This window comes from Fusarium odoratissimum (genome assembly GCF_000260195.1).
Source record: "Fusarium odoratissimum NRRL 54006 unplaced genomic scaffold supercont1.18, whole genome shotgun sequence".
Classification (NCBI taxonomy): Eukaryota; Fungi; Ascomycota; class Sordariomycetes; order Hypocreales; family Nectriaceae; genus Fusarium; species Fusarium odoratissimum.
The window spans coordinates 410,931-436,712 of record NW_022158777.1 but is presented as its reverse complement, the minus strand read 5'-3'; the positions used below and the strand labels follow the sequence as shown (position 1 = coordinate 436,712).

General features: G+C 48.0%; 10 protein-coding genes across 11 annotated transcripts; 7 read left to right on the top strand and 3 right to left on the bottom strand.

Annotated features, from left to right (window-relative positions):
* Window positions 1–43: 43 nt before the first annotated feature.
* FOIG_10474 (uncharacterized protein) lies at window positions 44–1,739 on the bottom strand (the record flags this gene model as incomplete). Its single annotated transcript, XM_031210816.1, has 3 exons — window positions 44–1,503; window positions 1,555–1,671; window positions 1,721–1,739. The coding sequence occupies 3 exons, from the start codon at window positions 1,737–1,739 to the stop codon at window positions 44–46; spliced, it is 1,596 nt and encodes a 531-aa protein (XP_031059527.1).
* Window positions 1,740–3,638: 1,899 nt separating this feature from the next.
* On the top strand, window positions 3,639–4,698 carry FOIG_10473 (phenazine biosynthesis protein; the record flags this gene model as incomplete). The annotated part of the gene is made up of 3 exons (XM_031210815.1): window positions 3,639–4,277; window positions 4,322–4,432; window positions 4,477–4,698. The coding sequence occupies 3 exons, from the start codon at window positions 3,639–3,641 to the stop codon at window positions 4,696–4,698; spliced, it is 972 nt and encodes a 323-aa protein (XP_031059526.1).
* A 437-nt stretch (window positions 4,699–5,135) lies between these two features.
* Window positions 5,136–5,951, top strand: FOIG_10472 (uncharacterized protein; the record flags this gene model as incomplete). The annotated part of the gene is made up of 1 exon (XM_031210814.1): window positions 5,136–5,951. The coding sequence occupies one exon, from the start codon at window positions 5,136–5,138 to the stop codon at window positions 5,949–5,951; it is 816 nt and encodes a 271-aa protein (XP_031059525.1).
* Window positions 5,952–6,553: 602 nt separating this feature from the next.
* On the top strand, window positions 6,554–6,712 carry FOIG_10471 (uncharacterized protein; the record flags this gene model as incomplete). The annotated part of the gene is made up of 1 exon (XM_031210813.1): window positions 6,554–6,712. The coding sequence occupies one exon, from the start codon at window positions 6,554–6,556 to the stop codon at window positions 6,710–6,712; it is 159 nt and encodes a 52-aa protein (XP_031059524.1).
* A 1,096-nt stretch (window positions 6,713–7,808) lies between these two features.
* Window positions 7,809–9,758, top strand: FOIG_10470 (uncharacterized protein). Its single transcript, XM_031210812.1, has 5 exons — window positions 7,809–8,072; window positions 8,127–8,269; window positions 8,321–8,486; window positions 8,540–8,712; window positions 8,763–9,758. Exons 1-5 carry the CDS (start codon window positions 7,845–7,847, stop codon window positions 9,559–9,561), a joined length of 1,509 nt encoding a protein of 502 aa, XP_031059523.1. The 5' UTR covers window positions 7,809–7,844; the 3' UTR covers window positions 9,562–9,758.
* Window positions 9,759–10,134: 376 nt separating this feature from the next.
* Window positions 10,135–13,139, bottom strand: FOIG_10469 (uncharacterized protein). 2 transcript variants are annotated; one of them, XM_031210810.1, is made up of 6 exons: window positions 12,171–13,139; window positions 12,016–12,084; window positions 11,855–11,961; window positions 11,485–11,806; window positions 11,187–11,436; window positions 10,172–11,133 (listed from the first exon to the last, which is right to left on the bottom strand). In XM_031210810.1, the coding sequence occupies exons 1-6, from the start codon at window positions 12,217–12,219 to the stop codon at window positions 10,248–10,250; spliced, it is 1,683 nt and encodes a 560-aa protein (XP_031059521.1). In that variant the 5' UTR covers window positions 12,220–13,139; the 3' UTR covers window positions 10,172–10,247. The 2 variants fall into 2 exon arrangements, with proteins under 2 accessions (XP_031059522.1, XP_031059521.1); XM_031210811.1 differs by having other exon boundaries at window positions 10,135–11,133; window positions 11,855–12,084.
* A 3,016-nt stretch (window positions 13,140–16,155) lies between these two features.
* Window positions 16,156–17,529, top strand: FOIG_10468 (uncharacterized protein; the record flags this gene model as incomplete). The annotated part of the gene is made up of 1 exon (XM_031210809.1): window positions 16,156–17,529. One exon carries the CDS (start codon window positions 16,156–16,158, stop codon window positions 17,527–17,529), a length of 1,374 nt encoding a protein of 457 aa, XP_031059520.1.
* A 944-nt stretch (window positions 17,530–18,473) lies between these two features.
* On the top strand, window positions 18,474–19,421 carry FOIG_10467 (uncharacterized protein; the record flags this gene model as incomplete). The annotated part of the gene is made up of 1 exon (XM_031210808.1): window positions 18,474–19,421. One exon carries the CDS (start codon window positions 18,474–18,476, stop codon window positions 19,419–19,421), a length of 948 nt encoding a protein of 315 aa, XP_031059519.1.
* Window positions 19,422–20,623: 1,202 nt separating this feature from the next.
* FOIG_10466 (uncharacterized protein) lies at window positions 20,624–21,783 on the top strand. Its single transcript, XM_031210807.1, has one exon. It carries the CDS (start codon window positions 20,837–20,839, stop codon window positions 21,308–21,310), a length of 474 nt encoding a protein of 157 aa, XP_031059518.1. The 5' UTR covers window positions 20,624–20,836; the 3' UTR covers window positions 21,311–21,783.
* A 1,643-nt stretch (window positions 21,784–23,426) lies between these two features.
* FOIG_10465 (uncharacterized protein) lies at window positions 23,427–25,320 on the bottom strand. Its single transcript, XM_031210806.1, has 6 exons — window positions 25,209–25,320; window positions 25,025–25,152; window positions 24,534–24,968; window positions 24,439–24,483; window positions 23,838–24,389; window positions 23,427–23,783 (listed from the first exon to the last, which is right to left on the bottom strand). Exons 1-6 carry the CDS (start codon window positions 25,307–25,309, stop codon window positions 23,524–23,526), a joined length of 1,521 nt encoding a protein of 506 aa, XP_031059517.1. The 5' UTR covers window positions 25,310–25,320; the 3' UTR covers window positions 23,427–23,523.
* Window positions 25,321–25,782: the final 462 nt, after the last annotated feature.

The following is a 25,782-nucleotide window of genomic DNA, read 5'->3' as shown; positions in this document are numbered from 1 at the left end:
AGCGTCGCGTCAGTCAGTAATGGATGAAAACTCAAGGTACAAATTAGAGCTGTCGGCAGAACGGAGATGTGCTAACAAAAGAGGGTCCTCTCCAATCAGATTTTACAAAAGTCATGCCCGTGTAAGAATCATGCCCGTGTAGCCAAAATGTCATGCCCGTATAGCAATTCCCATAATAAATGTGCGGGATGTTAAGGTAAATGTACAGTGCATTACCGTGCAAGCAAGGTCGGGCGTTATGGTTGGCTCCATAGTCAATGAGTAGTTGTAATACATCAACCTTGGCCAGAAGAGCCGCGACCAGGGCCAATGAGGATGATGCACCTCCGTATCGTCCGAGAAGATACCTGCACACGGTTGAGTCGCCACCCACTACTGCTGCCTCTAGAGGTGTAATACCAGATGCATTACAAGTCTTTCCGGAACTATACATTTCGTCAAGTCGCAAGACGATGTCATAATGTCCCCCATAGGCTGCGGCTATGCAGGCATCTGCCAGGATTGAAGGCGCTGGCTGGTCTTTGAGACGAAGGTAGTCTAGCATCAAATCTGCCATCCTGCCTCCAGCCTGGAACGCCATCATGAGAGCTGACGGATTTGCAAAGTGAGTGTGTCTTTCAAGGATGTTCCGATCATTTCGATGCTCTGGGGGTAGCCATGAAGTCTCATAGCTTGTAGCATCCGCGCCACACTGTAGCATCTTGCATATCAAAGCTTCATCGCGCAATTCGATTGCTGCTCGAAGCATTTCATCCCTGCTGAGAAACTTATGATCAAATAACAAGTTCAGTACCCGCAATTTTCTCACATCCGAACATCCACTTCCTAAAGCCAGGTTGACAAATGCTCCTTCATGAGCCCTACATTGAGGAACTTCAGCGCGAGCGCGAAAGCGAAGAAGTAACTCAATAAGCTCTAGGTAACCGGCATAGGTTGCATGCTGGATAGGAGTGGCCAAGAATAGAGTGTTATATAGGAACACCTGACAATGGCAATTAGGATCCTGCCCTAGCTCCAAGAGCCATGTGATAAGATGTAGTGGTCTTGGTCTCTCTGTGTTGTGTTTGGATCGTGAAGTCGCCTCTCGAATCTCAAACTGAAACAGCATCTCGATAAACGCTCGGAAAGTCGAGCTCTCGTTTCGAAGTTTCTTCAAGTCGGCCCGGAGGTCTATAATCCCAATTCTCATAAGGCTGGTATAAAAGTCCAACTGTCTGTGGTCGTGGACCATTGAATTTGATAGCATATAGACCATAACCTTGAAGTATTCGGAGAAAGATTCAGCAGTTGGACGAGCGAACAGATTCTGAGCAGTCTTGGTGTGTTCTCCGGGATACCATTCTGGCATAACATTGCTGATACCTGTTATCAGCTTTGACAGTGAGATCGATAAGGTTTCCCCGCTTTGAGGGACCAAGACTCCCATCATCAGTGATAGCGCAATATTGGCTCGATCCCTTTGATGTACTGTCAATACCTTCGAGCTGGAAGCGTTGATTGTGACTATCAATACATGTAAGAGAGAATGGCTACCCTTTCCTTGGGTTGACCTACTATTCCAAGAGGTTTCTCGCAGACGGAGCCACGGGAGGTCCGATGGCCACTCGAAGCTCATCTGAAAAGTTGGTGGAGTACAAATGCTAAGCTGTGGATCCATCGGAGATGGAGGGGCTGTTATACTCTGTGTTAGACTTGACGATTGAGTATGAATTATACTAACGTGTTTTGAAGCGGGCCATGATGTTCGTTTCTCGATGACGATTCGTCTCTTTTGTGACCTTGAGCTTTTTCAATCTCCTGCCACAGTGTATGACATCGCTGTCCTTTCCCTCATGCCTGCGCTTGCGAATCTTTCGATCAACGTACTGCCATGTCTTTTTGTCCAGGTTCTTGGAGAAGTTCCATCTCTTGAGCTTCGTTTCAAGATGCCCTTTTCTGGTACCAGGTTAGAGATCTTATCACAAAGCGAGCCTATAGTATACAAACGTTGTGTACAGTCCTTGAGCTCTCAACAAAATCATCAAATCTTTGAGCGACGTATCTTTGACTAAATACTCATATTGAATGAAGTCCTTATACGCTAGCCAGTCCGCCTCACTTGGCTTTGATGTTATTGCACTCATCAGAATGATCGAAGTGCGATAATGTTGACTTGGATGAGGTATCACGAAGAACTGTATCGCTCGGAGATATAGCGAGGAAAAGTAGACAAAGATAGTTGAGTTGATGGAAGAGAGACAATCGAAAATGCTGACCGTGGGTATCGTTGACTCTTGTACGTGCCCAACGAGGCTCTGCGTTCCTAGTTCTGATTCGTCTAATCCAGAATCTGAGGGGCTTAGGAAGCTGGTAAGCCTCATTCCAAGTTTAGCGCCTAGCTCCAGGTCCTTTTATTGGCTCTCTCCAAAATCTCGTCCGGGGGACGCGTTCTGCATGAAATTGTATGATTCGAATTGGGTCTCATTCGTCAGGTCCATAATCTTGCTGAAGAGTACGTCACAACACGAAAAACAAGTCAATTGGATCAATCCAGAATCTTGACCCCACAGTATGTTGCCTGACTTCATGTGACAGACTAATGCTAAAATGTTCGAATGCGGTTTCACTGGTGTCTCCATTTACAAGCATATAAACAAGCCAGGTTCACCATGGCCTGTTTACAAGAACTTAACAACATAAGAAGGAGGTCCTCTTCTGGAAAGAGTCTTTTTAGTTATACACTACTTCAAAGACCTCCCGCAAAATGAAAACTGAGATCATTGTCGCGATCGTTAGCTTGGTAGTTTCTCTTCCACCGACACTTTACGCTCTTCATGCATGGTACCGACGACGCTCTCGCTCGGCATGTGAGTATATAAAGAATATTCGTGTTCCGACAGAGCTAATTTGAACCTTGATGCTTGCTCTAGGTTACCCATCTCACGGGATGCATCTCTCAAGACGCCGTTCGGAACTCTTTTGCTCCGTACATGAGCAAGGTATCACACTAGCACTGCGATTTGAAGACGGTCTACCAATTACCTTAAGAGAACCAATGCTTAGAGGATCAAACACTAGCACGGCGTTGAGCTGTTGATTGAGTGGAGTTAAGATCATAAAAACTCAGATGAGAGGCTGGAACATTCGGTCAACAAGATAGCATTCGGCAGTTATCCTCTATGGATAATCGGTACACTGGATATATCAGCGCATGCAATGGGCATCCTTTTGTTGTTACTAGCAAATTTGTAACCTCTGTAGATTATTATCGCGGAAACTTGCTGCAAAACATGAATCGGTTAGCGTCGGGATCGACATGCTTATACCGAAAAGGATCGCTCGCTTATGAATCGGTGATTATCAAGCTGGCTGGACTTGTAGTGGATGCTGAACCATTTAAGACAAAGAGAAATACTTCCTGGACCTGGGTTATGCTTGCAAGGACTTTGCGAATTGCATTTTGTGGCGGACTCATTACATGATCCCAGTGGGCACTGATAAGGTATGACACTACCTCCAAAATGTCAATTTGCGGGGTCAACATGAGTCACTTACGCCCTTGCAGTGATTATTTTGACAGTCAATAAGTACTGCTCATCAGTTCATAACTCAATCTTGTGTCACTCCCAACAAGTAAAAACCAAAACACGCGAATTGCAATGACTTCTCTCACGAAAACTACATATCAGGCCTTTGCATCGGCAAGGGCCCAGGGCAATCCGGCAGCTATTATCGTCCTGCCGAAGCCCGATTCCAGCACGGAGATTGCTGATGGCGAGTTCCCTTATGATCTGTTCCCTCCGGCCTCAAAGCTTCAAGAGACAGCGAAAAGCATCAATCTTCCAATGACGGCATTTGCACTGCCCCTCGATCCAGAGAATGAGTCGGCGAAAGCTCACTATGCTGTTCGGTGGTTCAATACCGTCAACGAAGCGCCGCTCTGTGGCCATGCGACTCTGGCCCTATCGCAGCACCTGTTTAGTACTCTTCCTAATGCGCCGCAGACACTGAGGTATCTCACCAGGCTTCATGGTGTTGCCTCTGCTTCTCTCAACCAGAGCCCGTTTGAGGATGCGAAGCTGGTTGGTATTGAGTTTCCAGAACTTGTTAATCTTCCTGGCGTGAAGAAGGATGGCAAGCGATGGGACGAGTTGAAGGGCCTGTTTGAGGGTGCAAGTGGTTCCAAGTGGGAGGGTAAAGGAGAGCCGGTTGGTGTATTTGAGCAAGATCAATATTTCTTGCTGGAATTCAACCCTGAGCTTGACCTGAAGGCTCTGAAGTTCGATGCCTCTAAGCTGGTAAGTTCATCGCTGTCGTGGAGAGCACACAACTAACATTGCAGGCGTCTCTCAATGGCTTCATCTACATGTTCCAAGTTTCAACAAGCTGTTCAGAGCACATCCATACTCGAGTGATCAACTGCATAGCTGGCAACAATCATGAAGACGCCGCGGTACGTATTTTCGTCTTTCAAATAGGCATTACTAATATCATCAGACTGGCTCTGCTCATCGCGCCATCATCCCTCATGCCTTGTCAAACGCTGAGACTACTGCGCGGCTCAAGCAGTACCATCCAGACTTTACTGGAAACACGCTACGATCTTTGCAGCAGTCCAAGGAAGGTGGCGAATTGACTGTTGAGTGGCTCCGGGATACAAAGACTGTGAGGATCATGGGTAATGCTTCGCGCACTGGCGAGACCAGTATCGAGATATGAGCGGACCAGGGCGGATCGGAAATGACCCGCAGTAAGCTTCAGCGGGATGAATAGCCGCATTCAGTCGCTATGGTTCGCCCAATACTACATATGCCGGATGTGGTAAAAGGTGATCCGTTATCCATAATAGACTCAAGTCCGAATTTTGTATATGGCTTTCTCAGGAGGGTATGCCAGCGCGAGAACCTGAGTTTCCGTTCTGAATACTAGCCTGGTCAACGAATCTCGCAGCTGATAAATCGCATGATGACCGTCTGACTCACGCCGCTCTTTACTTTTAGGCTAATTCCTTCAGTGTATCCTCGGGATTCAGAATTATCCGAGTGCAACTTGCAACTCAATTTATAAGAAGCGAAAGACATTTCGCAAGACTTACAAATCTGGAACTAAATGAGCGTTTATCAGTCGTCAACTACAGTTTAACATAACGGCCAACAATGGAGTTTAAGCCAACCAGGAGCATTGTACACAATGAAGGATGCGACCTTCACTACTGGTATCAAGGATCCGGGCCTCTCATAATTTTCGTCCCTGGTGGGAATGGCCACGGACGGCAGTTCAACAACATAATAGCCGCTGTATCTGACCGCTTCACCTGCGCGACCTTTGATCGTCGCCAAATGTCAGCAAGTCAGGTCCCCGTCAACAAACGCTTAAGTCCTCCCCAACAGGCTCGAGATATCCGCGCAGTCATCAAAGCTGTTGGCTTCGATAAAGCTATCATCTTTGGCAGCAGTTCCGGTGGTACTTTTTCATACCAATTCGCCCATGACTTTCCCGAAATGGTCGTTCATTTGATCTGCCATGAAGCTGGTCTTGCAATGCTTCTACCCGACGCAACGCAGATAACAGAGTGGATGTACGGTCTTCTACACACTTTCGAAACGCAAGGCCAAGAAGCAGCTGCCGAAGAGTTTGCGAAATGTCTCCTTGGTTACGACGCTGAGGGCATTCCCAAGCCCGCATCGCCTGAAGCAAGCAACCCCAAGAACTTTTGGGAATACGAATGGGCGCCGTTAATTGGATACTGTCCCAACATGTTTCGAATCAAGGAACACGGTGTAAGTGTTGGCGTTATGAGAGGTGTGCGATGTAAAGATGCTTTTTACGCGAGAGCGATTGAGGAACAGGCCAAGATCTTGGAATGTCCTAGGATGACGGTGCCTGGGCATCATGAAGGGTTCCAGTGTGAGACAAAAGAGTTTGTCCCGTCACTTTTAGAGATGCTTGATATTTTGGAGAAGAGAAAGTAGCTACATGTTTCTGAAAGCCTTACTAATGAATGGTTCGTAGATTTCTCACTAAGATCCTCGTTAGACTCTGCTACTGAAAGCTCATGATATGATACATAAACTCTCCTCTACCCATTTTCGCGACCAATAACCTGCTAAGGCATATGCGAGGCCCATTTAGTAGTGCTTGATGGGCGATAAATATCTCACCACGGGATATTCCTGCAGACACTTCCACCTATAACAATAGCACAGTGTCCTGCAGGCCACTTTTATTCAGCTGCCTATCTATGGGTCTGATCGCCAGTAGACCCTTTATTTGATTAAGTTTTTCAACGGTGGGCAGGAAAAAGAAGTGGCTATCTCACAGACCCCATTTCATGTCTGTGAGTCTGACGTGGTCGATAGAGACTCCATTTTCAGCTTGTTGTTGAACTTTTGCCTACCGATCAGGGCTGGCTTTTGTGATTTGATGCGAACTGACGGTAGTTACGACGAAGCCACTATGGGCGGCCCGCTTCTTGGTAGAAGGATGAGCAGCACATATATAGTTCAGCATTTTCGTAGCAGTAAGAGTCTAGGTCTTCATAGTACATTCGACTGGATTCCTTCATTTAGTCATGATGGCTGCACAACAACCGAACGATAATCCAGTCACTTTAAACCAGCCATGCAAGTCTTGCAAAGTCCTCGAGTTCGATGATTCATCCTTCGGTGGAGAGTCTAAGGCCAGTGATGATGGAACTCCCTTATCTATGCTGATAGAGCAAGACTACTTTTGACAGCGAGAGTGTTCAAACCACCTCACAGAAAGAACGGAGAGATCTGGCTCAAGCACTCAGACGAGTACTGGAAGCACATGAGCGTCCCAACTTTCAACTACACGCTCCGCTCCACAAGAAAGAGTTTCATGGCTAAGATCCGGTTTTACTGGTATAGTTCCTGCGCTCTTAACGACAAGGGGTACCCGTGGGAACCTTTGGGGGATACTTCACTGCTGCTGACGGCTAGGGTCTTCCCTGGTGATGATCCAATGATGAGAAGTGTGATCTACCTGATGATCAGGAAATGCTCCTTGGGGTTGTCTTTAGGCCTCTCCAGAGGAGGAGGGCGCGTATGAGAAGCTGGGGCTTTGGTATACGGAGGATAGAAAGAAGGGCGGTAAGAAGTTCCGGAAGTTTCGATGCAGGATATTGTACTTGTTTAGTTGTTGCATGAGGTTGGTTTTGGGTGTATCGACCGCTAACCTTGTTCGAGACTCCCACACGGGCACTAAAATTCACTTGACAAGGAGGCAACTACATAAATGGCGGTTAAGCATCTTGGCAATGTTCAAGCCATCGTGACACTAAGAAGTATTGGGTGAGTCTCGGACCATCTCGTCTTGTTAATACTTGGACCTAGAGGTTCATTCACCGCCTCCTACGACATTCTTTGACGAATGTCAATGAACCCCCAACAGGCAACGAAAGCGCATGCCCAGAAATACTGGCAGAAGGCCGATCCCAAATCCTTGCCCACGTCATCCACGGCAGATGAACCTCTCTCCTCAAACCCAAAGAAACAGTTCCTGATTCGCTCGCCAAATACCTTCCAAGACGATGGTGCTTTTCCGCCACGGCGTCATACCGGTTTTTGGTAATTCTACCGGCAGATCTGCTACTCTATCTGCTTTTCCGTACAAGCTCCTACCACTCTAATCGCAAGAGCGCCAATCACAAGCGTTGTATTGAGCGTTGCCATGGTCATTTGCCAACCTTGTTTTTAAACTACGCTGATCCCCCGCATCTTCTTTCCCCGTGGGGGAGTCTTGGCGTGGGAGCCGATTTGCATAAAACCTGGCGTCTGCTCTGTTCTTCAATCCATTCAGCATTTTATATCCATTATTGCCACTAGAAGGAAATTTTAACGAAAATGGCGACATCATTTCCCCAAAGTCCAGGAGGCCATGACCATAAACCCGACGATACAGCGCGTAACGAACATATTGAGCGTGCGCTTGACAACGTTGAGTCCAGACCAAACGATGACGCCATATTTTCCAAGTTTCCCAAGATGGATAAGGTAGATGAGTTTGGAGCCCATGCGAAAACGGACCCGAGAGAAATTGCGCTTGTTAAGAAATTGGATAAGTACATTCTGGTAAGAAGTCCACTATGCCATTGGAATGTTTCCTGTTTCTGACTGGCGATGGAGCCTATGCTATGGTTCATGTACCTGTTCAATTACCTCGATCGCAATGCCCTCGTCAATGCGCGGCTTAATAGCCTTGAGGAGGATCTTGGACTTGTTGGGACGCAGTACAATACTTGCGTTTCGATTCTGTTTGTCGGATACATGTAAGTTCAATCACCATCACTTGCAGAGGGACCGACAGCTAACGCATACAGTGCCGGTCAAGTTCCGAGCAACATGCTCATCAACAGAGTCAGACCATCTTGGTACATGGCTGGCTTCTGTCTCGCATGGTCCGTAGTCAGTCTGGTGACCTTCTTGGCGAATAGCTATGGTAGTATGGTTGCCCTTCGCTTTATCCTTGGGGTGACCGAGGCACCAGTAAGGACTCTTATTATTCATGCAGATTTAAGATGTTATCTGACCCTTGATAGTTTTATCCTGGAGCTTTGTTCATTCTTAGCATGTTCTATACCCGCAAAGAATTGGCTGTCCGACTGGCCATCTTTTATACGGGCAACATGATAGCCAGCTCTTTTGCAGGCCTCATTGCTGCTGGAGTCTTTGCTGGTCTTGATCAAAAGCATGGGCTGGCTGGTTGGCAATGGTACGTAGCACACTCAACATCCTTTCACCACGCTCACCATGATACAATAGGCTCTTCATCATCCAAGGCGCTCTGTCAATTCTCACCGCCATTCTAGCATTCATCTTCCTCCCAGATCATCCTCTGACCACCCGCTGGCTCTCAGAAGAGCAACGACAGCTCGCATACAACCGCATCTACACCGACACAACAGACGTTCGAGAAAAGACTAGTGTCTGGATCGGTCTCAAAGAATCTGCCTCGGATTGGCGAACATGGGCACTTTGTCTCATGTACAACCTCCATCTGTCATCGGTCGGCTTCCAGAACTTCCTTCCTACCGTCATGAGAACTCTCACCGATAGCAATACCATCGCTCTAGTCCTGACATGCCCGCCATATCTCCTCGCCGCTGGGATTGGAATCGCCATGGCGTGGACGTCAGGACGCTGGAATGAGCGCACGCTGCACATCACCATCTGCAAATGCATTGTCATGGTCGGTTTCATCATTGCCGTCTCAACACTGAACATAGCTGCTCGGATGTTCAGCATCTACCTCTTCGTCGGTTTCAGCTTCGGCATTAATAACATCATCCTTGCCTGGATCAGTGCAACGGTCGGTCAGACGAGCGAGAAGAAGGCTGTGTCTCTTGCGATTTGCAACACGTTTGGTAATTTGGCTCATGTTTATACGGCTTATTTGTGGCCTTCGTCAGATGAACCACGGTACACGACTGCTTGGGTTTCGAGTATTGCATTTTCGCTTGGGGTTGTCGTTATTGCGTGGGGGTTGAGGTTCCATCTGAAGCATTTGAACAAGAAGACGAGGAGAGATCATCCGGAGGTTACGAACTTTTATGTTTATTGAAGAGTTGGTGTTGTGTACATTATGCATGTTGTGCAACCGAACGGATGAAAGCCGATGGTTATGCATCATCCACAAATAATTTCGGGATTTGTCCGATAATGGTCTTTCGCAAACTCGAGGCAATGAAGCCGTGGATAAAACCTGTCTAGCGTATATGCCGCCAAGTACTGAGTTATTCTTGATGAAAGTACTCCTTGGGCTCTCTAATTGTGATGGCCAATCGCATCATTCTGTCCTCTTGTTTAAAAGTGAGTGAGTTAGAACAGCTTGGCGTCAATTATCTGTAGTTCAAATTCTCAGCTGGCTGTTTCGCCAGAGTCCGACAACAGGCATTTCTCTATTTTAAAAACTCCTAGTATAAAGATTCCCAGTAGGTAAGCGATACTCTTACATTCTTATAAGAAAAGAATTGGCAGGCGATGAGAGTATCAAGTGCATGAGCCGACATCTCGACTTGAAGTTGAATACCCTGCATCCGCACCCGTAAAAGATGAGTGCTTATCTCATCTCATCATCTCAGTGACGTCAGACTTGGCACGACTCGCACCAAGAAACGGTTACGCTGAGACGTGACTCAGGTGAAACAACAGATCACGATGCATCGCGATGACGACGGGTAAAACACCAACTCCATGCTAAATTCTAAAATGCAACGCTGTACACAAATCTATGATGCTACGCTAACTCTAAACCATGTATTGAATCGTCCGTCTCTGCCGTCTCTTCTCCTGCTCCTCCCTCTCCCTCTCGTCATCCTCGGACGAATGATCCCCAGAAAAGACAGCAAACTCGTTCCTCGCCAAAATAGCAGGTGGGATCTCACCAGGCAAAATTCCGTTCTCGTCGACAGGCCTGCTGAAGCGGTTGAACGCGATAAAGTTATCTTCATCAGCGGCGATCGCGTTGACGGGCGTCGCTGAGGTGAATGACTTTCGGCGGATGGAGATGGCGTCGTCTTGGATAGGCTCGACGCCTCTCTTGCGGTAGACGAAGTCGAGAAGAGGAATTGAGAGGCCGTGGACGACGATGGAGAAGAAGACGAGGAAGTAGATGACTGGACCGAGTGCGGCGAGAAGATCACGCTCTTCTTGGTCTGCGTCTTCGGGATGGGGAAACAAGTGCTTCATGTGCTCAAGGTAAAAGACGGCGCCGACGCCAATAGGCCCGAAATAACCCATGAACAGCGCCTCCTTATAATCCTTGACAACAGCAGGCATGGCCTTGTACAGTAACAAAATGGCCGGGATGCGTCGGAACGCAAGGACCATGAAGCCAAGACCGATGAGTCTGGGCAGCGTAACGCCAGTGCCGTCGGGGTCGTGGAATGACTCCCAGGGAAGAACAATGCCGATAAACATGAAACCGCCAAAGTTGAGGAGCACGTCGATGCAGTGGTTGACTTCATCGTGGCGGCGGTGCGTCTCGGCGAGGAATTCGCCGTCCCAGTTGAGCATGTTGCCTGCGACGGTGCAGGCGACGAGATCGTTTGTGCCGATGGCGCCGGTTGTGCCGATGATGAAGAGGCCGAGGGCTGCGGGGAAGAGGAGGTAGGATTCTTCATCGACCCATCCTCTGTGAAACGTTAGCATTTATTCTTAATCGTTGATGGAGTGATTGAGACTTACCGACGCATTGCGTACTTGATGGCCTTGCATGAAGTGAAACCGACGACTGCACCGTAGGCGATACCCATGGCGACGTAGTAGAGCCAAGTCTCGACAACCCAGTTCTTCATGGCCTCGCCGATACCACCTCCGAGACGACCGACTTCCTCACTGGCACGTACAGCAAGGTGCGCAGCTTCGGCACCACTCTGCTCAGGATGTTCATATGCGTGTCGCATCAAGTAAACAGCAAGCATGAGGAACGGGAAGCCTATAGCCGTCAGTAACCCAATCAATCATTGCGACGAAATAAACATACCGAATCCATCGTTGGCACCAGCTTCAGACGAAATGATCTCTCGAAGGTGTCGCGAACCATACTTGTCCGCAAAAGGACCCTTTGCAACAGCTTGTGAAAGGACAGGGTCGGTGCATGTAACGCACGATGCGAGGGCCAGTGCAGCAAGAAGACTAAGCTTGGGAATGGTAGCAAGAATGCAGCCCGTTGTTAAAAGCCACATGAGGGTCATGATTGGCAGCAGACACATGAGCAACTCTTTCCAGCGAGTCACGTTGTACTTTGCTGGCAGCGAGTAACCAGCGATGACGAGCTGGACACCAATGACAACTCGCATCAGGCCCTATAGAGGTCAGTCACAGGGCATTATAGCAGTGTCGGTGTCACTTACCAGAGCAATGTCCTCAGTCTGACCAGGCTCTGCCGAACCCCATCTCTCGCTATCGAGAAACTTGGCTGATACGGGTCCAAGAATGATGCCAAACACCATAGCAGGCACTACGCACCAACACCATCAGTAACCATCAATCCGGAATGATCAGTATAACTTACAAGCTTCTCCAAGGTACCATGACTGCTTGATCTTCACAGAAATGATACCGTACAACGCCATGAAGCCACCTGCAAAAACTCTGTCAGAACGCCAAGGCTCGCCAAGATCTGGGCAAATCACCACCAAGAAATGCCCAGGAAGGAATCGTACTGACCCAAGACTCCCAACACGATGTTGAGCTCACTGAGGTTGAGGACTGGCATTTTGGCGTCAAGGATGTATGCAGAATCACGTAACTAAATGTTTGGGATTCAGAAGTATATAGTCTTCAGGTGTTCCGGTTTGTTGGTTCAATTCTCTGAGAGAGCATGAATTGAAGAGATGTTGGTGATGGTGCTGTAGGCTTGATGACAGAGAGGATTTGAGGAGGATGTGTACCAGACACTATCCAGAGAAAAGTCAACAAGCCCTTCGAGTACGAAAACTCTGCAACAGCGAGTATGTTCTTTACCAACAGAACATAAGAAGCAAACAAAAACGAAAAGGTTGCGCAGAGTCAGGTCAAGATCAGGAGGAAGAGGTTCTACAATAGTGGCGTTTGGGACACAGTATGCAGGGCGCAGAAAGCTTTTTGTACAAAGAGGAACGCGGGGGAGAGAAAAGCGAGATATCAAGTTTAAAGCTGGGGGAGGGAAAATGCCTCAGATTCTTTTCTAAACAGAAGCCAAGATTTACTGACGGTAGAAGACAAGGGGAGATGATGAGAGACAGTACTAAAACATGAGATCTGCGTGGGTGATTCAAGTAGGTCAAAGCTACCCAGGGCGGAAGCTAAAAACAGGATATCGGAGGAGGTTGTAAGCCAAGACAGAGAACAGGTGCTATAGGGCTCCACCGCCGCCGCGGAAGAAGGTGAGAGAAAGCCTGTCAAGCGACTCCGAGGGAAACATTACACGCCACCTGCCATTGTGTCAGGCGCTTTTTCCGCTCCGAGAGTGGGAGCTGCGGGATTTCTGATCCCGATGACGATATCCAGCTGAATCGTCCGCGTTTACGACGACTTGCGCTAATCTTGAGGCTGAACGCTTACGACGATTAGATGATCTCTTCTAACGCGTAATGTTTTTGATCAGCCTCAGTATTCCTCACAATCAAGATTAAAAAAAGAAACAGGCACCGCTCAGATAAATAAGATCGGCAGGGCAAAAGAAAACAGAACGAGGGATGGGGAGACACAGGCCGCTTCACAGTCGTAAGCCCCAAACGGTGGCCAAGTGCACCAAGCCCTTGGCTGTAAGAATGATTCGGTCAAGGGGAATCGTCGCCGTATTATTGAATGGCCAAGTCACCTGGCCAAGATATTACAAAGGGGGCGGCTTTCTTGGCTCGAGGTTGGCGGAGTATTGAGATTGGCGCTTGGCGCTTGGCGGCTACTTGGCGTTTAAGGTTATTTGTTAAGCATGCTCGCGTTATGCTTAATTAAAGTGGGCGCCTGGGTCTTGGGTGGTGCCGCCAAGCAGAGCCGCCAAGAATGTGAGGGCGACAGGTGATGGAAAAGTCGGGAGACGGGGAGACCGGTGAGCTTGGCTCGTGGTTTATGTGTCGTGTTTTATCGGAAGCTGGGGAAGTCAAGGTGAGCGGGCGGTTTTGTTGCACGAGTTGTTGTACTAAAAGATGGTGATACCAATCAAGTTGAAGGCTACGAGGCTTGAGGACGGTGATACAGATTGCCGATCGTGTTGCAGACTGATTTGGAATGCTATTGATAGAATTCCAGATATGCCCTAGATACTGGCAAGATAACAGAAGTTTTTTGATGATGGAATCAGGTAATCTGTCTTTGTCTTCCTGATGATCAGTGACTCAAAATTTCAAGACAAAGTTCAGGGTAAATGACATCAAAAGCTCCATCGAAGAATGGGTAAATCCACCTTTGCCATTCCGAAAGTCGCTGATCATTGGAATATCATGTTGACATGATTTTGAGAGGCAAAAAAGGTTGGTCAAAATCTTCGTCGAGGCTGCAAAGGCAGATCTGTAGATAATTGTCAAGACCGATCATGAAACTGCAGATGTGATCACCAAACATGACTGTACTGGTTACGAGTCGTGGCAGACTAAGAGGCGGGATGTCGCTGATCGGCACTTCCGCTCCGCTCAGCGTAAGTGGAATCATCGTGTAAACGTATCCGCGACCGCGGGATGATAAACATGACTGGGTTCGCGAGAGGGAAAGATAAGCAACTGATAAGAGGAATGGCCGTTCCGCTCTTATCCCGCTGGGTCACCTTTATCGATAATGTTGCCAAGAATTCATGGTTTTATCTAATCAATAATCTCTGAGACAGGCTTATCTGGAGACAGAGCATCTTGGCGGACTGAGTTATGGTCAAAATATCGTTTCTTAACCTTGCGAATTGAAGCTCTATGTATTACTAATCCATCACACGATTCAGAGGTACGAAACATTAACTAAATAAATATTATTATCTGCCGGTAAACATATATAACAAGCCTCCCATGAGTTCGTGGGTAGGAGAATCCTGACATCAATTGTTCAGGACTGTAAGCGCTTGAGAATGAAGTGAAACATGTCGGTGGTAAAAGAGAATCAAGCCACTTGATTGCCTGTTGATACGACTCTCGTAATTAGCCGATACGAAATGGCCAAAAAAAGTCCTTTGCTTTCCTCACGAGTATCGAATGTGGCAAGCTAATGCCGAAGTTGGCGACCCGGTAGTCAACCCTTCCGTTTCAACGTATCAATGCAGAACAGAAGTACACCCAGCTCCACCATAATTACAACTATTTGAGCGTTGCAGTGGCTCTCTCAACATTTGCAAAAGTGAAACTGTCAACATAGGAAGGCCTCCTGTCGAGAAAACTTCAAGTTGCACATGACTACAATAAACTTTGAAGGAGTGGATTGACGAGAGCCAGAACTTAGAACGCAGATGTACCTTTCCTTCCACAGCATTCCGCCAGCTAAAAACAGGAGGAGGCAAGCAGATGCAGTTGATTGGCTGTTATTTTCCTTCGAAGACTCAACGCTGAACTGCGCGTATGGAACTTCGAGTAGCGGTTTGAAGATTTGACATATGATCTTGAACTAGGCCTTTGCAATTCGATGGGGTGGCGCGTGCGGTTCTTGGCCAATGAGCTCTTCAGGCGCGGGAAACGTTTGAGTGGCATGCGATCTTTTTGCCATGAGAGCAGCTGACCCCTCTGTCCCACAAGGTCAAAGAAAGTTATCAGATCTTCACGATTGTTTCATTGGCAGATCTAGGTTGAACTCCAATGACGTATCGCCACATCTCTCCTTTGCATGTTGGTCCATGTGATGTGTCCTTTTAAGGTAAAGCAAGACCATCAAGCCAGATGTCCAATTCTTATCGACCTTCTCGCCCTACTGGCCTGACAGATCGAAGGTCTGCGCTTATTATGACCATAAAGGATGGAAGATACAAGTAGAAAAGGACAGAGTCTTGTAGCAAAAGTACCCGCTGGTAGATAGGGCATCAGCCCCAAACTTAATATTAATCAACCGAGATCTTTACCACAGTGATCTGGCCAACGAAGTGACATACCGAGGCGCTCGCGATAATGTACTCCGGTGAAGAATCTCATTTCATAAGTTCTCGCGGCGCAAGGATTCAAATCTCAAGACAGTATCGTGAAATTATACATACAAAGCTCTTTTCCCTGCCGAACAGACCTGTTGACTCCATCATGGCTAGAGTTACTACATCTCTACTCACCAACTGTACGTGATATCTTGCCCAGCATCGTAGATACGAAGACCATCATCGTCCTCGCGTTCGACCAATGGCCGGGTAACACATCTTGGACCCTGAGCACCTTACTTTGGATCCTCATACCTTTTGTCATATTCTATTGGACCTACAGTCCTACCAACTTGATGGCGCCAACTTGCTCCTCTTGTATTGAGTGACACGCAATGAAGTCTTGAGTTCGCCACTACACATTCCCCTTTGCAAAGAATACGTATTTGATAGCACTGCGACAAACACTACTACTTAAACCCCTGCTTCCTCCTCTACCCCCAGGAAACGGACTCAGAATCTCGTCTTCCTTAAGTACTCTCCCAGTCATCACTTCCCATCCCTACGACATCCCCATTCCCATTCCCGAACACTACCCTACCCAAGCGTCTCAAGCATAGTCCACACTACTTGAAGATGTACTCCCACCTCCTCTCCCAGGTCATACTCATTCTCGGGTTCCTAGGATGCATCGTCGCTGCAGCCCCTGACTGCTCGCACCCCTGCATCCAGTTTCCCCCAGGCCATCAAGAAGACTGGATCTGCCCTATCGGAATCCCCAAGCCTCGTTACCATAGCGGTAAATGGCCTACGATAGAGGAGGAAGCCTATGCCAAGGCACTCATCGGCCCTGTCTCCAAGCAAGATTCTTGCGGCTGGAAGGCTGACGGCCACCTCTGCAGAGCCGCCCAGAACACTCATGTCACCCTTAGCCTTGTCGCTTCAAATCCTCTCACCATCAAGGTCAAGGTCAATAACCACGACGCCTACCCAATCACCTTTTGGAAGAAGTACTCTCCACTCAGCGAGTGTGCTTTTGAACAGGGGTACTTCAAGATCACCCGAGGCCATCAGTTCGCTGCCGCTTACGCGCCCCCGCCAGAGGGGTACAGGCCAGATACTGCACCTGAGCTTGCTGTCATCAACCCTGGCGAGGCGTTGGAGCAAGACATTGTCCTGACGGATCCGAACCATGTCTTTCATCAGATGGTGAAGACTGGTGGCGACATTGAAGTCAGTATGTCTGGACAGTGGAATGGCTTTTGGGCTACGACTGCACCTGAGGTTATGAAGAGTGATCTGGGTTTTGCCTGCAAGAATATCTGGAGTAGTCTAGGCCTCAATTGGTCTTCGTCGAATAAATTGCTACTACGCTTCCCTAAGGATCATTATGTCTCCTCGGGGCCGGTACATGATACCCCGAGGTCTGAGTCTGAAGCCAGTCCGGATAGTGGGCCTACATATCCCAATAACTCGTCACCCGTCAGTTCCGATATTGGAGATGAAACGGAAGCAACTTCAACTGCAGAGTCATCTGGGCCTACGACTCCAAAGGATGAGGCTGAGCCTGAAGTGAGCTATGCTAGTGAGCAGCCAACCACAGAATCGCCAGAATATGTCAGTCCAGAAAGCAAAGCTGATTATTCTTCTACGGAGTCGCCAGCTTCTGAGTCCCGAGCCTCTGAGCCATCAAGATCAGTGAGTCCTGAGGATCTAGCTAGTGGGGATCCAAGTTCGACAATTGCCTCGCAGTTCGATACGGAACAGGTTTCGACTACACCTACACAATCTGCCGCTCTAGAGGAGCGCTCTGAGGAGGAAACCCATGCTACAGCTGCCACGCAAAACTGGACAACAATGGCCTCTACAACTGCTCAACCAGTCTTTGTCCGTTCGGCGGAAGGGGTTAGTGGTGAAGAGGATTGCAAATGCAAAGATTCCCTGAAGCTATCTGCCCGTTCAGCGGAGGCGGCTGAAGGTAGAGTGGACTGCAAATGCAGAGATCCTTAGAAGCTGTCTACCCGTTCCGCATAACGGGCTAGTGGTGGACAGGAATTCAATCGCCAAGAGACCCCGTATGATCAAGATGGTGATTTTGGATGCAAACGACGAAGGAGCTTCTATCGCGATCTCATAGACGGTGGAGGGGCGGAAGATGGAAAGGTTGAGAGAAGGAAGTTTAAATAGCTAAACTACGCCACCTACAGAAGAGTCAACATCTGGATGGAGAAACGCAAGGTTTAGAATATGACTACAGGAGACAGATAATAAGACTTTCCTTTTTCTCATATGATGTCTCATGCTTTTATAAACCTGAACTGCAATGGGATTAATTTTTACAATCGAAGTTGGGAGATGGCTGTAGAGCGAAGATGCTAAGGTAAAAATGCCAGAGACATGAGTAGATAAAAGTCTAGAAAGAATGGCCCAATAAGATCATTCATCGAGATCATTTAAACGAAAGCTTTTTCATTCCCCCCAGGCACCCTCTTGCACAAAGGCGCCGTAAGCAAGGTTACAGAGCCAGGACTACGAGGAATGAAAGATAAATTCATGTCAAATGCAAATGATTGGCAACCACAGTTTTCCCAAAGCTAATAGAAAATTACATACATCTACACGCATAGGCAAGCGCCGTGAGCTTTCCCCCATACCTGCAACTAAACTGTGTTTATTCGCGCAACAGCGACTCGAAAGTAATTGTCATCTATAGAAGCCCGCTATGGCTCCCAAATCAATGTATTAAGGAGCCCTTGCCTCCTTAGAATCCCTATAAATACCCCGTCTTCTCCCGGATTTGAGAAAAAAGAACTTGATCCTTTATTTAACAAAACAACTCTCTCACGCTCACACCTGCACTCAGCAACCTTTACCATCACCTCTACCTTCTTCTCCGTTATAGAAACGCAATCAACAACTCAAGTCTAACTTGACACCCCAAACCATTTTTGAAGATGCAGTTCCTCAGCAAGCCTCTCGTGGCCCTTGGGCTTCTCGGCTCTCTTGCTTCCTCCTATCCTATCCCTACACCATCTTTCACCACCTCTACCATCTCTGGAACATATCCCGTTCCACTTGCGACAGGTAATGCTGCCTGCCACGCTACCCAGCATGTCAGCCATCTTGGTACCCGCCATGCTAGCCATAAGGATAAGCATCATGGAAAGGATGACTCCATCGATTCCTTCGACCACTTTCATGACTTCGTCGATCACACCGAGAACACGGGAGTCCTCGCCGTGCAGCAGAAGCTGGCCAAGGGACTCGTCCCTGTCAGCTATATCTGCACAGGTCACGAGTACTGCGAAGAGGACACCCATGGCAAGAAGTTCGTTACCGGTAATCTTGGCAAAGCCCTCAAGAACGTCACCGTGTCCATGGAGCAAGTCAAGTCCTCTCCTCTCACCATCGAGGTCAAGATCACCAACAACAGCACCGGCCCCATCACCTTCTGGAAGGACCAGTCTCCAATTAGCCCTTTTGCCCACGACCTTGGCTACTTCGACATCAAGAGCGAAATTCACGGTGTCGTGTTCGGCGAGCGCACTTTTCCCAAGACCCGTGGCTACCGACCGGACAGGCGCAGTGACCTCGTCGAGCTCGGCCCTGGCGAGTGGACGAGTGCAAACATCGAGCTTCCGTTGTTCCCAGACACCGCTGAGGGTAAGACGTGGCGCAAGATGCTCGAGATGGGCGGCAACACCGCAGTCAGGATGTACGGAAGCTGGTATGGTGTCTGGGCAGCTACCAAGGGGATGGTCATGGAATCCGATATGGACTTCAGCGGGGATGGCTTCAACTTCTGGAATAACCTCTACATTCCGTGGGAGGCGAAATTTTCTGAGGAGTCTAAGAATTACCTGCCAGGGATGGGCTTCGGCATGGGCCTTGAGCTGGAGTAGACCTTTCTTGCAACATGGGAGAAGAATAGCTTGATTGGCCGAATACGGTAATCAACCTGGTATCTCTCCCAAGACACGTTGCGAGTTCGAGGAGAAACTACTCCTGGCCAACGTGTGCATTGCATCTTTATTTTGCTTGGCAACAGATGAGCCCAAGGCGATGCAGATTCAAGCATCTGGCATCATCGCGAAATCCAGGCTTGTGTTTTCTGTTACTTAAACATGAAAAAGGGATGAAATTGGATCAACGATACAATTGTCAGAATGTATTTAGCTAATAATACCTATTTCTCCACCAAAACCTTTAATACCAAGTTGATAAAGTGATATTAGTGGTGATAATGACAGGGGGCTTAGTTGTGAATGGTGTCATGAAAAACCGACTTAGGATCCTGAGCCACGTAACTAAATCCGTTTCGCACCTGTCATGCACAGTCGCTGGCACAGCAATAATCTTAAAATGAAGGCTCATCATAATTCGGCTGTTCTCAATTCAGCTTCATTAAGCAAGTAAGCCTTTTTTTTTATTAGCTTTTGCTTTTGGAAAAGAAAATTGTGGTTGAAATTATGACCCATTTCTCACGACCCGTAGTTTTGCCGACTGCACACGCTCCCTTGACCGCCCCCTTTTACCTCATTTTAATTTCCTTGACATTGAAGCCTGGGGCCTCATCACGTGTATTAAACTTTATTTTAACTTCATCTGTGCAAAGGAAATTTGTGGCATCATGTCGTGGCATTGTTTCTTTGGCGTTCTTATGAGAATGGCCTACTGTGGCTCCCGCCAAAGCATAGAGAGATCATTTGACCCTGTTCAGAATTTGCAGACGTCATCCATTCACCAATTAAGTTGCCTCCCCTAAGGCGCCACCGCTGGACACGAAACGAATGGCGATACTTTGACTCTTCGCCCTTTGATCAAAGTTTGGATGGAGTAAGCCCAGTGGAACGATAGCTTGTATGACATAACAGATGGTGTCGTAATTCATTAGAATGACTTATGATCCATTCGTCGACAATGCAGCTTCTTCCACATGTTATTCCCACATCCAGTAATCGTGGCACGGTTTAGAACACTTGAACTCTATAATCCTCCCGCTCTTCAACAGGTCTGATTCGGTCAGTTGAGTGGGATTGACTCAGCAGCATGACAAAACCAGATCTTTAAAGGCGCCACTCTTTTGCCTGCACCATCACTTCCTATATTCCCATTCGTTCCTGCTTATCACATAGGATCAGTGGCTTCCGTCCCCGCTTCTTCACACCGACCTCCTCAGTCATTCTTTTGTCTATAAGTACCACCTTCCCCTGCCAAAAGAATTCCAAATGCTACGACTCCAAAGACCTTGGCCAACACCTATGTCTTGCAAAGGTCACTCATCCTCTCTCTACCTCATCAATCATCGCTTCTCACAATGATTTTCAAACCTTTTCTCTCCCTCATCATCCTCTTTGGTCTTCTGGCATGCCTTGCCACAGCCGCCCCGCAACATGATTGCCAATGTTCTCGGCACAAAGGCTCCAATGGCAGCAGGGGCCTGAATGCCCGCTCACAAATGTTGCCTTCTCCATGGCCTCCAATTAAACCAAAGGCCCAGAAATATCGCCAAGACGACACCCTACTATTCTGGGACGGAAAGTCGCGGAAATTCAAATGCCTAGTCACGAGCTACTTCGTGAACCGCTCAAAATCGCCTCTGCGGCCTTTCATGAAAACCAAGATAGTGGACGCAGTCAATGACACAAAGTTAAAGGCGTGGAAATGCCCAAAAGGAGGACCAGTCATGAAATTTCCAAAGGGAAAGCAGGTCGAGAAGATCATCAAGTTGGACGAAAGAGATCACGAGAAGCCAAAAGAGCCGGAAAATCCGGAAAATGAAATCAGTTAAATAAAATGAGGCACGAAATCCGCACCTCGCTGGGTAGCATAGAGCTCAAGATCAAACAAGTCAGCAAAAGCCCGCCAACCATCAACGTCAAACTCATCAACGTGGCCTCTACAGGACCCGCCTCGGCAAAGATGGAAGCCCAATGGATAAGCATGCGTTCGAATGCGGGTTATTCGTCATTTCAGCGAACCGCCAGGACCTCAGAGACCGTAACGAATGGGGCATGGGGATGTTAGTCGGTGAATGATGCGGCCGATGGTATAGAATATGAGGATTGTAAAGCCGACATGGATTTCGAGTCGAACACTGTTGAGTTAGATTAATAGAAGGCCGTAACTACAAAAGGGTGCACCAGGGGCTAAGAGACGGCAATTGCTTGATACACATTCCCCTCCAATTATCTTAGCTCGAAAATAATTGCTTACCCTAAACCATCTTTTATATCCTGCGTGCCAACATCCGACGAGGGAAACCACGTCCGTGAAACCGCCTTGTAGTATGAGTGCAGGGGCGCAAAGAAGTTTTCATTGGGTTCCTCGAATAACGGAGCATATTTCAAGCGCAAAGTCCTAGTAGGTGGGGGTTGATGAATGCTATGGTGAAGTGGCGCTTCAGAAGACCTACCCTGTGGCGAGGGCGCAAAAGTGGCCGCGATATATAAAACAAGTCATCATCGAAGCCAAACAACCAGCTTCACCAATACTTCTAGCCACAAGATGAAGAACTCAAATGGCCAAGCAAGGCGGACGGCCGAGCTACGAATACATGTCACTTCCATCGGTCATCGAGCTGACCATTTTTTTGCTTAGAAGGCAGTTCAGGCTTTATGTTGGCTATTGACCCTCAATTAATCTCTCAATAGCACTCAAATCTAAAGTAAATATCTCCAAAACACATCCTAGGTAAGCTTCAAGATCTAAAACAGTACCCCTCATCCCGCAATCTTGACCAACCTCTCGACCCCACGATCACTTCGCTTGCTGCAACAACGCAAACCTCTGTCTCTCTCGCTCCGCCTCATACTTGGCCCAGCACTTCTTGCAATCTCTCCAATTTCCAACCGCCAGTGCTGCAACCTCATAGCAATCTGCCCACTCGCACTGCTTTACTTTCTTATCTACGGCTTTCTGGCAACGACTCACAGAAACCTCGGGAGGGAAGTTCCCAAGACATTTCTGGCATTTCTTCGAGAGTATTCTGATCTGACACATGATTCCGGCTGCCTGGGTTAGATATTCAACTGGAGAGATGTCTTCGGTATGTAATGGTGACGAGGGAGACTTGGGAAATCGGCGATAGGATCCTGCGGAAATAGAAAGAGACTGCGAGGATGCGTGACATTATATACTTGAGATTCGAAGTCAATCACTCATTATTATAATACATTTACAGTGACAGAAACTATGATGCTTGGACAACAGCTCTGAAATGGATCTTAAATAAACAGAATTATGTTGTCTAGAGCTTAGTGTCTCATCTGACTGAACACAGCATTATTCCGGTCACAAGCGTGTTTCCCAATCACTTCCATTACTAGCATAGCTATCACAGTAGAATGACGTCTGTTTAAGGTTGTGGATTAAGATGAGTTCATTACTATCTTCTGCAGGTCAGATCCGCTAGATTGATCCATCTTTGACATAGCGGTGTAAGACAATCGAGTTCCAGAACATCACGGCCACGCGAATAATTGCCCCACTTCCCCATACCGCTCGATCCCGTAATGCAAATGGCATAATTTGTTGGCGGTTTTAATTGGCGGAGGCCAGCATCACGGTGAATGGAATACCGTAGGTCAAAGCAGAGATGAAGGACTTATTGTCACTGAATTGCCAGTCGAGCTAATTATATACATTATATGCCACATAAATTATTTGCAGACTTTTGCAACCGTAAACCAACGACTGAAAGGTTGCTGCAATTCAATTGATGGACCCTAATGCCGACAAAAAGGGAGCCGGGTTATTTGTTAGTGTTGGGCTAAAGATTCTAACCAAGTCAACTATTGACTCAAGATCCACATTCAATCAATATTACACCGACACTATTGATGACTCGGTGCCAAGCTTCGAGACACGTCGCGCTCGGTCCGCAAAACATCAAAGACTCTCAATTGAACAGCCAAAGTATTACGAACACCAGATTTAGAAAATAACAAGTGCATTGAATCACTTCCAATATGTAAAGCTATACTATCAACCAAAGACCATCGCTTAAGCAATCCATCGGAAGTTGGGGTTCTTCCAATCAAGGTCCTGAATCTCCTGCTGCGACAGACCAGCCAATTCAGCTTCAGCAGAGCGACTAGCCCGCTTCCGGTTATCGCGTTTGATCCACCAAAGAGTCGCGGCACCAAGAACAAGAATCGTGCTGGACGTAGCCAAGTTCAGACCGTTTCCGATGGGGTAGTTGGGCGCATCACTCTTGACGAAGGACCAGGTAGAGATCAATCCGCCGACGTTGCCGAACATGACTGTGAATAGTTAGCGTCTTGTCAAAGGTGAGGGTGATGTTTCGATGAACATACCGTTTGTTCCGATGGCTGCGCTGCGCGCCGTATCACTGAGAACATTGGCGCTGATGTGCGAATTCGTCAAAGGCGCCAGTGCAAATGCTGAGCTAGCGACAAGGAACGTCGCTCCGTATCTCGCATGCCCATTCGTCGTGCCCAGAAAAATCGCATAGCCCATCATGACCATCGGCGCACATAGAATAATAAATATCTGTCTCCTGTCAAACTTGTAGCTGATTCCCGGAATAAGCACGGTGAAAAAGGCACCGACAACATATGGCGGCACAGTAAATAGCTGTTGAGAAATAGTTGTTCGCTCGGGATAAATGGTTCGGACGATGGTGGGCAGGAAGAAGGCGAGGCCTTGAACGGTGATGTTGTCGAGGAGGAAGATGATGGATGTTGAGAGTGTGAGGGGACTGCGGATGCCGGCGATGATCTTGGCGGTGTCGATCTTGTCGAGGACTTCGGTTGTGCCCAGACGTTCGGCTTTGATGCGGTTGAGGGCGAGGGCTTTTTCTTCTTCGGTGAGCCAGGCGGCTGATTGAGGACGGTCGGTGAGAGTTGCTGAGGCATGTTAGCAATGGGAGAGGTCATGAGAACGGGGGGAGCTTACCGAATGAGATGAGAGACAGACCGACGGTGATGATACCTTCAATGGCTAGAGGAAAGTCAGTATTTGATCATGCTGTGAGACGTGAGAAGGCTTACCGAAGATCATCTCCCAGCTGGTGAAGCGTCCAAAATTGGGAAGCTTCAAAATCGCCGACGCCAAAAGACCTCCAAACGCACCCGCCAACGGCGCCATAACGATATACAACGACAACCGAAAGGTAAGTTCGGATCGTCTATACCATCGCGACATATAATACGCAATACCGGGCAACATACCAGCCTCAAAGATTCCCAGCACAAATCTCACACCACAAATCTGATGAACATTCGACACAAACGCTGTAAAGATAGAGCAGAGGCCAAAACCTAACGATGTCAAGGGGATGAACCATCCGGGACCCATGTATTTGCAGAGAAGGTTGGCGGGGATCTCAAAGACGATGTAGCTGATGTAGAATACTGATAGGACGAGGTTGTAGTCGTTGCCTGTGAGGCCGAGATCTTCCTCTAGGCCTGCGAGGCGGGCGTTTCCTGACTCGCGTTAATTTGGAGATCTAGTGAGTAGGGAAAGCGAAGGGAACGCGTACCGATGTTGGCGCGGTCGATGAAACAGAATAGATAGAGGAGACAGACGGTCGGAACGATCATCCAATCAATCTTTCGACGAAGTCGAGCCTCCGCCTTGGGATCAATGTAGAACTGCGCATTCTCAATACTACAAATCGTGAGTCAGACGTGGTGGTCTAATTGAACGAAGCACGGAACGCGTACCTCTCAACAGTCGCACCGGGAGTCTCGGTCATGTTGGACGCAGTATCAGCGCCATTCTGCAATTTCTCGTTCTGCACGCTGGTATCCATCTTGCTGAACATCAATGAGAAAGTGATGATTGGAAAAAAAGGTAAAAAGATCGACGTCTGACCCCCTTTATACCCAATCTCTCGATCAACTCTCCCCCCAGCGCTAGTGCCGAGCGGGGTTCTGTGTGTCTTATCGGATCTGGGGTACTGGAGTTTGCCGTTTTACCTGGGGTAGAGAAATCTGGGGGAACGGAAACTCTCACCAGCTGCCGGCATATGATATCGGCTTTGCGAGGGATGTGATTGGTTCGGTGGGCGATTAGGGTTCCCCGCGGAGATTGCGACTATACTAAGCTGAGACTTGGGGCCGTGGGGTGGAGGTGCTGATAGGTTGGTGTTCCGAGGAAGATGAGTTGGAATGCGCTGCCTTCCGAGGGATGATGTTGGCATTGACGGTGCCCAGACTGGTCTTTTTTATTAGAGTGATGCGTAATGTTGATCTAGGTGTTTATTTTAATGCTTGTTTGGTGGACCACGTGGTTGGG

Excerpts from the sequence above, each read along its gene's own strand:
- FOIG_10470 (XM_031210812.1), top strand. The coding sequence starts at position 7,845 with ATGGCGACATCATTTCCCCAAAGTCCAGGAGGCCATGACCATAAACCC. Across the intron at positions 8,073-8,126 it reads AATTGGATAAGTACATTCTG|CCTATGCTATGGTTCATGTA; the intron begins GTAAGAAGTCCA and ends CTGGCGATGGAG. Across the intron at positions 8,713-8,762 it reads GGGCTGGCTGGTTGGCAATG|GCTCTTCATCATCCAAGGCG; the intron begins GTACGTAGCACA and ends ATGATACAATAG.
- FOIG_10466 (XM_031210807.1), top strand. The coding sequence starts at position 20,837 with ATGATTTTCAAACCTTTTCTCTCCCTCATCATCCTCTTTGGTCTTCTG.
- FOIG_10465 (XM_031210806.1), bottom strand. The coding sequence starts at position 25,309 with ATGTTCAGCAAGATGGATACCAGCGTGCAGAACGAGAAATTGCAGAAT. Across the intron at positions 24,390-24,438 it reads TCTGTCTCTCATCTCATTCG|CAACTCTCACCGACCGTCCT; the intron begins GTAAGCTCCCCC and ends AACATGCCTCAG. Across the intron at positions 23,784-23,837 it reads CGCAGCCATCGGAACAAACG|TCATGTTCGGCAACGTCGGC; the intron begins GTATGTTCATCG and ends AACTATTCACAG.
- FOIG_10469 (XM_031210810.1), bottom strand. The coding sequence starts at position 12,219 with ATGCCAGTCCTCAACCTCAGTGAGCTCAACATCGTGTTGGGAGTCTTG. Across the intron at positions 12,085-12,170 it reads CATCGTGTTGGGAGTCTTGG|GTGGCTTCATGGCGTTGTAC; the intron begins GTCAGTACGATT and ends GAGTTTTTGCAG. Across the intron at positions 11,962-12,015 it reads ATGGTACCTTGGAGAAGCTT|TGCCTGCTATGGTGTTTGGC; the intron begins GTAAGTTATACT and ends GTTGGTGCGTAG.